The sequence below is a fragment of the Oryzias melastigma genome, linkage group LG2 (genome assembly GCF_002922805.2).
Source record: "Oryzias melastigma strain HK-1 linkage group LG2, ASM292280v2, whole genome shotgun sequence".
Lineage (NCBI taxonomy): Eukaryota > Metazoa > Chordata > Actinopteri > Beloniformes > Adrianichthyidae > Oryzias > Oryzias melastigma.
The window spans coordinates 8,695,377-8,705,620 of NC_050513.1; the positions used below are offsets into that span (position 1 = coordinate 8,695,377).

General features: G+C 38.6%; 1 protein-coding gene across 1 annotated transcript in view; it reads right to left on the reverse strand.

Moving 5' to 3' along the window:
* Window positions 1-1,155: 1,155 nt before the first annotated feature.
* Window positions 1,156-10,244, reverse strand: part of LOC112160055 (transmembrane protein FAM155A) — a 42,184-nt gene continuing 33,095 nt past the window's right edge. Inside the window, exons 2-3 of the mRNA XM_024294389.2 lie at window positions 4,403-4,574; window positions 1,156-2,191 (exon numbers count right to left, since the gene is read on the reverse strand). Coding sequence (XP_024150157.1) covers window positions 1,890-2,191; window positions 4,403-4,574 — 474 coding nt within the window. The 3' untranslated portion in view covers window positions 1,156-1,889. The remainder of the gene's footprint in view (window positions 2,192-4,402; window positions 4,575-10,244) is intronic.

The following is a 10,244-nucleotide window of genomic DNA, read 5'->3' on the forward strand; positions in this document are numbered from 1 at the left end:
ATTGCGAATTATCGCGAATGCCTTTAGTTCTACTGGAATCTTTAAGAAAATTAGCAATAGATGATTCAGTGTTACGTGAATATCGACGGCACGGATTATCTGTGCAGAACGATTCAATAGTTGATATAGTTGGGTATCAGTGACATTAGCCTAAGCTTGACACTAGCCTAATTTTTTTATACTTTTATGTCATCGTGAAAATAAAAGTAATTTGTGTATCGTGGGGTATATGGTCCATTAAAAACCAGCGATAGGTGTAATCTTCAAAGAAGGATTACAGATGTTAAATAGGTTCAGTATGATTAAATGAAAACAAAAATCCGATCGCGATCAAAGATTTATGTCGAGCTGAGCGTATTCTGTACGGAGGAAATTGAACAGCCAATCAGGAAGTAGAACAAAAATTTTGCGAACCAGTGAGAACGCGAAAAGTGAGCTGTGATATAGTGAGGGAACATTGTACTACAATAACGAGACGACAAAAAACGGAAAAGAGAATGCTTTACTACTAGCTAGCCAACCTCTGATCTCCATCTCCAAATAAGGATGTGTTGGCAGTTCTACCAATCTGACGATGGCGAGGAAAACCTCAAAGGACAAAACGAAGCTCTGCAGCTCAGTGGAAACGTGGAAAAGATAGCTATTGATCAGGTCGCCTAAGGGTGATTTAAGAGTCGGTGGTTTGATTGATTGACTGGCTGGTCGCCGACAACTTGGGACATTAACCCAAGCTCTTTTTATTAACCTATATTGCTCTATTGCCTCAATAGGTTCACACAGCAGAGAGGCACTCAAAGATCTAGGGGCCTCATTTATCAAGCATCACTTCTTTTCCACTGACGGATTTTTCCTTTGAGTTTGAGCCACATCGTTGACTGTAAGGTCCAGAATTTGGGTCGTAGACGTTTGGAAAAGCAGGCGGGGAAGCTCGGTTGATAAATGAGGCCACCGGTGTTTTGGCTTCATGCAACTCCAGTGTCCCAAAGTTGTCCCTGCAGTCTGGTGTATGACAAGTGTACAGCAGCGTGGAGACGAGCCAACGGGCAGCCTGTCTGCAGCATCACCATATGAGGTAAACCCGACACTTTTACCCAAAACCTAAAATCCTCCCGTACCATCGAGACGGTGAGCTCAGCATCCACTCGTTGCAAGCTGAACTGTCCCTACCTTTTTTTTTATTTTTTACCACTTTACTCCTGAATTGCTAAAGCAAACCGGGAGACAAAGTGAGAGCCAGTCTTAGAGCACTTAAGGTCCTAAAATGCTTAGGCATGTACTGTCGTAAGGGGTCAGGGGAAAGGTCTGGTTAAAAAAATAAATGAACAAACAAACAAACAAAAACTAAGCGCAACACAAAAAAATGTACATTTTGTTTTCCGAAGAAGCAAAAAAAAAATCTGCACATCCAAGTGATGTAAGAGCTGATACCAGCAGGCCCTGGAGCAACATCAAGTACTAAAGAAGACGCCTCTGAAGTGATGAAGAGGAAGTGGAACACAATTGATATGTCGAAACATTCTGGCACCAGAAAAACAAACAAACAAACAAACAAAAAAGAGCAGCAAAGAATCTAAAGTTAACAATGAGTTCGCGTACTTCGTCAATGTCCGATTTTTCCTCTGACACTTAAAACGGGAGGAGGGGGAAGGACGTGGAGGAAGTGACGATATGCTAGAAAACATTAGGATGGAATAGAAACAATGAGCAGGTTTCAAGTGGCAAGAGGTCAGGTCTTTTAGGGGGTGGTCCTAGACGTCTCGGCAGGGTCTCTGTCCGGTACCGGCACCCTCAGCTGCGGGGGTAACCCTCCCGCCTCCGGTGACGCAACGTCTCATCGGACCGCGGCGACACCTCCAGTGCGTGTCGCCATCCGGTTCAAAAGCCACGGTTCACTCTTCGTTCGACGCGCCCTCCTCTGGCGAGAAGTTAGCAGCCACGCCCAGCAGTGTGGAATTATGGGAGGCCGAAATGATGATGACAGTGTGTAGGAGGACGAGGGCCAGCAGGCAGATCTTCAGTCGCCCGCTGCAAAGTCTCTGGGTGGTGGCGGCGGACGTGACCGAGGCCCCCTCCGGTTGGCAGGAAGAAGCAGTTCTTTTGAGGGTGCCGCCTGAAGGGTTGTCCGTTTTGGTTTCCCATCGAACGTCGCAGCATTCCGCATCTCGTTCTGTCGGATGGTTCTCCAGGAGCCCTGGAAAGAGACAACTTGGAGTGAAAAGACTAACTTTGACCTCCTGGGGATCTTGTTATTCAAATTTAGTGTTCTACTGACTATTTGAACCTTCAAAACCTGGGTAGAACTTTCACCAAAATACAATCCGCAAGACCCAACATTTTAAGAAATCGTATGCTTCCAATGAGGGAGGGTTTTTGCCCATTTTCAGCTAACGCTTGCAAATTTACTCAGGAATTGACGAGCCCTATTAGAATTTATGGTGAAGCATCTTACAGACCGATTTGTGAAGCAGGAGGATCCAGTTTCAACGTTACGTCAATGTACAGATATGATCAGAGCTCTTTTAGCACGTTTCAGGCGGCATGACAAAAATTTGGACGAATTTAAATATCTGAACTTCGGTGAAGGCCATGACACGTTCATGACGTCATCAACCAAAACAAACACAGAGGAGAATCTGACCATATCTTTCTTATTTGTATTGAGACAATCATAAAAAGGTCCTCTAATTTGACGCGCCTTAAAAAAAAAAAGGCGGGGAACGTCAATTTGACGCGCAAACCGCGTTTGGTGTGAACACATCATTAGATGGTAAAAACCATAACGCAAATGTAAAAATACAAAATTACATTTTTATACATATGTTAGTGTATTTAAAAAAAAAGTCATGATAAAAAGCTTATTCTAAGATATATTTCGTGAAAGTCCACTAACCCCATGAGGCACTGCTTCTTTTTTTTACGCTTTTTGACTAAACTCGAGTAAATTGAGAACAATTCTTTGACTTTGTACTTTGAAGGTACTTGATGTGTTTGTAAACTTTTGTGAATACTAAAAGGTTTTATAGAAAAAAAATCCCCAAATACTTTTATTAGCTTGTCCAAAGTAAGAAGGATGCAACCCAACTGCAACTACATACTGTTTTTTTGTAATCCTACAAATACATTACAATGACATTAACACACCGATTAATGAGATCAACTAAATTTGAAAAATAGCAGTTTTATTAAGGATAGTCGCCCTTTACAGAAAGTTTAGAGTGTAGCACAAAAAAAGACAATTTTAAATGATTTTTGTTGCTTTTTTGTGCAAAAACTAACAATAAGCTGGAAAACATTGCAACACAACTTTAAAAAAAAAACTGACGGAAATATTTAACGCAAGGCTTCACGGGGCACGGAAAATCAATAATAACTCCCAGCGGAGTGCCGAAAGGATAAAAAAAAATGCTAATAAAATGCAGAAATTATAGATAAAAAACATCAATTAATCTCCAATGAAAGCCTTAAACACACAACACAATACTTTTTGATTAGTTTAGAGAAATCGTACCAATTTTTGTAATTTTAAACTCAGGGATTTGTAGAATATAGGAGAAAATAGAAACACACAAACATGTTAAACCAACAACACTGTAAAAAGTGAAACAATTAACAAAAATTCTGTAATTTGTAACAAAATTATTAGTTTTTATCAAATTACATTTTTGAGATGAATAAACTAAAAATGTTAATTTCATGAAAACTTATAATTAGTTAATTGATCCAACGTTTAGTGTATATTTATCTGTCCAAAAAGGAAAAATTTACACAATTAAATAAAAGGTGAAGATGAATTTGTGAAAAACTGAATAGAATTTCTTATTATAGATAAAAAAAATATTTAATACATTTGAAAGTAAAAAAATGACTAAAGAAAAGTGTAAAATGTCCATAAACTGCCGTGTGAACGCATACAAACCTACATTTGTTAACAGTTTGGCACGTTAGGACCCTGACAGATCTGAGCCCCTCCATCCAAAAATAAAAATAACTCATCGTCACAGACATTTATTATTGGATATTTTCCTTATCCTGAACCTGAAAGTGCACAAGCGTGTTTTGACTGCAGCTATAATCACTCAGAGGAGCTATTTTTGACTAAATGTGACAGCCGGGGTTTATGGTGGCTTAGCTGTGTGTCAGACGGCGCCGCAGCCGAACTATTCTAAGAACTGTCAGCCTTTTTATTATTTTATTTTGAAACAAGTTTGTAACGTATAAAAGTTTGGTAGGAATTGGATGGTGACGTCACGCCGCTCGTAACCTCTGGATAACCTGATTTGTGCCGAGAAAAGTCCTGTCCTGACTCCTGCAGTACACCTCCACACCACTAGATGTCATTAAAAATCCACCATCTTTAAAGCATCTGTTCTCTTTTTGTTTTGTTTTTTTGGCTGATGTCTACCTGTGCAGATGAAGCTGGGGTTTCCGCCGTGGATCAGGTCGTCGTTGTCGGGCAAAATGAACGGACAACTCTGCTGGACCTCCCGGCAGTACTGGTAGCACGGTATCTTGTTCTGGCAGGACGGCTTGGCGGTGGGGAAATACTGAGCACACAGCCAGGGCTTGTAGGCCATCTAAGTAGGAGAAGAGGAAAATGACATAAATAGATGCAGGTTCATGATCCTCGGGAGGACTGGAAGAAGTTTTTTTGCCTCTGCTGTGTTAAATTTAGACCGTATTAACATGTATCTGCACTCGAGAATGCTTGAGAAGTAAAAGAAAATAGCATAGGGGGTCGTGTTTAACTCATTATTTTCACAGTTTAATCAAAGCTGGACTTGTGCAGGTTAGCTTGAGGAAAGGGTCTAATAAAAAATGCACAGACGGAAACAGATGGTGATATGTAATCGCCAAAGCCTCAGGCTTGGAGAGCTTAACCAAGAAAAAAAAGAAAAAAAAGAAACCAAGGGCAGAACACACTCAGTACCCATTTTTAATTTTACCTAGGATGTTTGTTTTTTTCCCTGGCATGCAGCACCGAGATGCATCATCAGCCTCCAGCCTCACATGACCAATCAAATGAACCCGCGTGACCTTTGAAACACGAGCAGGTTTGCTAGTAAAAGGCAGTAATTCTGTGTGGATCAACATCGAGCACCGATAATTGTGGGATTCAGGGCTGTTTTGGTTCAATATGCACCCGGATTTTGTTGATATTTTGGCAAACCAGAGACAAAAGGTTATTTATGTGGGCATTTTTCAGAGATAGAAAACCAGAAAGAGCAGGTAACAACTTCATAACACGAGATAAACAATGCAATAAGATACATTTGAAACAACCTCGATTACAGGTAACTTTAACGTTTCTTTTTTGTGTTCGGCTTTCAGGTTAAATGAATTAAAAGCTTGAAAACTCCCCCCCAAAAAACAAAAAAAGTACTAATTTGGACGTTTAAGATGTTATGAAACCATCTGATCCTGAACATTGTGCTAGAAGCCACAGGAAATACATGGTGCAGTACCTCAACTCACCACTAGAGCAAGGATTCAAAAAAGAAGAGATTTTCTCTTATAACTTTTGTAAAAAAAAGTCAAATTTTAAACCAAAAATAAATTTCAAGCTTTATTAAAAATAAAAACTACGTAGTTTTCATTTACGACACATGGATGGGTCAACTTTTCACATAGATCACTGGTGCTAAATTTGTCGGGAGGGTGGAGTCAGCATCAACCCTCCAATCAGCCACGTAGTTGGGGTGGGATGGACCAAACTCGGGTCAATGTGCCCAATGCACTTCTTAAAAGTTTTATTAATAGCAGATTGTAATTAAATGAAAAGCTAACATACGTCAGTGCGCTAGTTAGCAAGCATTCCAAGCTAGAGGGAATCTCGGTTGTTCATCTTTTATATTTTTAGCATTGCTGTTTAACATACCAAACACGGGTGATGCCATGTTTAGGTCAGATAGAAATAACTAGATTAATTTTACTATTTGGCGCACTGATATTGTTGCTTCACCTACAAAGTTATGCTAACAGAGCTAACATGCCTTTCAGCTAGCGCGAAAAATTTGAGTTAGCTAAGATTTAGTTAGCTAGCGTTAGCTATGTAAAACTATAATAGTAAAAACATTGTCGAAACAAGGGCTAATGCTATGTATCATTAACAACGAACTCCGACAGGGCTAGCAAGGATTGCGCTATCATTATAATTTATACGTTTCTGAAATAAACTATGTCGTCCTCATCTCGCAATATTTTACTGTGCTGGCTAAATTATTCGACAGGAGTTTGTAGTACTGCACTCTACTGGATTTAGTCATATTTGCTCAAAAGAACCATGTGTGAACATTTTTGGATCCGATTGAACTGTTGCTTGGGGTTCCACAGGGCTCTATTTTAGGACTCCTTTTGTTCTCAGCGTACCACCGGCTGCCTCTGCACTTCAGAGTTCATTTTAGTTTTTTTTTTTTTATTTGCTATTAAATTTTGCGCTGCCATCCCTCCCTATGCTTCTGGAGGCACCATCATTGAAGAGGAAACTCAAAGGGGATCAAGCTTTTCAATAGAAATGAGGAATGTTTTAAATGTTTCTTCAAACTCATTTTATAGTCAGTTGATTGACACACTATGAAACTCTACTCTGCTGGTATGTTTTGTTTTATTTATTTTTTATTTGAGTTTTTTGATGTACAGGGCCTTGTTTGACTCCGTAACAAACTGACTTGATTAAACATTTAGAGCTGCTAACATTTGATCCTAGAAAAAATTGCAAAAAGTTGCTAAAATACTAAACAACAATTAATTATTAACATTAATGATCAAGTGTATTAATCCATCAATGTGAAAACCAATCTAATTTTAATACTATGATGCTCTATTACATCAGAAATGCTAATAAGCTCAATGGTTTCATCAATCGTCACTAGAAAATTCCGGAACATTCTATCTTTTCATTCATATTGAGAAATGACTTTTTTGTTGTTTTACTTCAAAAAATCTTTTATAACTTGCTCACACAGTCTAAAAACATTCTTTAACAATTGTACAGTTTTTTTTAATTAATATATTCATTATTTTTCAATTTAAAGTAAAAAAAGTCCTACAGGCAGAGTTTCATGACTTAGCTCAACATAGCTTAACCGTAATCTATTCTAAACATCCCATCTCAACCTTTAGTGCTGTAGTCAAACTCCAGGCCACCGCTTGTCTCTGGGCGGCGACGCTGTAGTTTACCTGTTGCCTTGGAGGGCAAAGCAAAGCTGTGCCTGTCAAATAATGGAGGAAAAATGCTGCTATTATGTGATGAAAGGCGCTAAGAGAGTTAATTTGACTGCCTGACATATTCCAGCAAAAACAGGAGCGTAGCCATGAATCAGAGACAAAACAAACCATTAGTACCACTCGGGTTATTTACCAACCAGAAGAATGTGGAAATTAAAGCATGAACGGAGTGTATTTGGTAAAAATTAATGTCTCAAAGTAAAAAATTTAGTCTCAGATTCTCAGATATTAGTACTCAAAGAAAACTGGTATTAAGAATTTCATAATTTTACATTTTTGTCTTTAATGTCTGATTATCTGGCTGATACTTATCTCTGAAACTTTAGATTTGTTTCATTGGGCAAGAGGACAAAACTTAATATAAGATTGGTTCATTACATTCTTGTTCAGGTGTACAATCTTGTCCCTGGTGTGCTTTGACAGCTCTCTGGTCTTAGTGGAGAGTCATACTGTTTGAGGGTGTCGACAGGTGTCTTTTAAACAGCCATTCAAGCAGGTGTCATTAGTGTTCTTAGTGTTCGGGCAATACAGAGACACAATTCTTGCTTTATACTAAGAACTAAATACTAATGTTTTGCCCCATAAACAAGAATAAGTAAGCAAGTAAATCCTAAAATTTGATTTCCTGTTTTCTTTTTTCAACATTCTGTCTCTCACAGTTCAAATCAAATCTGAATTACATTCTTTTTCAGGTATCCTTCGACAGCTCTTTGGTCTTGGTGGAGAAGTTGCAGTCATACAGTTTGAGGGTGTGGACAGGTCTCTTTTATACAAACAGCCATTCAAACAGGTGTTATTAATACAGGTATTAGATAAAAGAGCTTTTTAAAGAAAGATGTACAGATCTGTGATGAACACTCCTAACGTGTTCTTGATTTGACTACAAAAACGACCACCTGGGTCTTTAATTGACGCCAGTCTCCAATAGATACCAGGTGCTCATTACTGTTAGACGTTGGTCTGTAATAGTGGCCAGGCTCCTTTAAGGTCCACCCATCATTCCCGGGTCGTGCACAGTCATGTAGATGTTGGGTGTTTGTGTTGTGAGGCTAACATCGTTACATAAAATCTCGTCTCCAACAGACGCCTGTCTCTTATTGACGCCGGTCTTCAATAGCCACTGGGTCTAACCGGTCCTCATTACTGTTAGACCCCAGCCTCTAATAGTGGCCAGATGCTTGTAAGATCCATGGGTCGTGCACAGTCATGTAGATGCCGGGTGTTTGTGTTGCGAGGCTAACATCGTTACATAAAATCTCATCTCCAACAGACGCCTGTCTCTTATTGACGCCGGTCTTCAATAGCCACTGGGTCTAACCGGTCCTTGTTACTGTTAGACCCCGGTCTCCAAAAGTGGCCAGATGCTTGTAAGATCTACCCAACCCCCATGGGTCGGCCACAGTCAGGGCAACTGCTAACTTTTTGGAATAAACGCCGGCTGACTATTAGAAGATATACAGCATACAAACTTCCTACTTCCTGTTGGGATTATAGACACTCCTCCAGCTTGTACACCTTCCTCCACTGCCCCATTCAGGAAGATAAAGGTTCTACGTCCACCATCCATATTTATTAATAAATCTTTAGTAGTAAACTGCCTTGTTCTGAATCGTTTCGGGTTTTCTTAAGAGTTCAGGCGCTACAGGAACACAACTCTTTCTTTAACCCTTGTGCTATCTTATAGGGTCCAGATGACCCCAGCCTTACATTGACGTGTTATCCATCCGATGACAAATGTGGATGAAGATGAACAGGATTTCATGTCTGCCATGGACACCAGTGGAAATAAAAAATCATTGGAAAAAAAAAAAAAAAGTTCAGCACGCTGACTTGTGGGGTCCAGATGACCCCTCTCCCAACGACAACATACCTGGGATAGCATGAGGGTTATAGTAGGAACTAAATACTAATGTTTTGGACCATAAACAAAAACAAGTACGCAAGTAAATTCTTTAAAAATCATACAATCTGACTTCCTGTTTTATTTCTTATTTTGACATTCCATCTCTTTCAGTTAAAGTGAGCAGCAAATGTTTTTTGGACCATGTGACTTGCCGTACAATAGAAGGCATGTCATTATGAGTCAATTTTACCAAAACAAACGCATAACTTATAAAATTTGAACTCAATATAGACATTTGGGGTTTTAAAAAACTAATTTAAAAAAAAGAGAACATTGTCTATTGTGCTTTTGTTTAATGAATTTGTGACAATAATGGCTTTCCATACAAACCTTCAACTATAGCTTTAGGGAGGTACATATAATAACTGCAGTGATTAAATTATTACAACTGATTCTTTCAAAGGGAAAATTTACAACTTGTAATATTCATGACTTTTAAGAACATAGAGGTGCTAATATACCCAAATAGACCAATATTCCCCAAATTTAAAGGCAATTTTCTAAAATATTATTATAAATGATAAAATTATATTCTAAAAAAATACAAATAAACAAAACACATTATTAAAAAAAGTCACCTGATCTTTCAAAATGTATTTATACTTTAAATTAGTAATATTTCCAAATGTTTTTTTACTTTTGATGTCATTGGCTTTCCATATTTGAAGCTCCAAACTCTAATTTAAACATTTTTTGGGTACCAAACCTGGTTTAATATTTGTGTCATTTCAGAAAACATCCATTTTAACGCTCTTTAACCCTTGAAAACTCAACAGGCATCGAAGGAGTCAAAGTTTTCCGTAACTGTAGGGTTTGTCGGTTGCACGCCGTAGCCTAGCAGCCAGCATGTTTGGGTAAAACGCATGCAGGTAAATCATCAGCTCTCCCGTGTGGGGCTCTGATAGGTTTCCTGTTTATGCCAACAAACAAAGATAACAAACAGTGCACAGGCAATTATAATAATTATGATAATTTGATTACAGTGATGAGAATGGTAATGATGAGCACAGTGTGTTTTGTTCAATCAAATGCAGTCCAGACATGCGAAGCGGGACGTTGTCGTTTTACTGTACAATTAGAAGACCTTTACATGAAAAATCCACATTATAGTTTGATT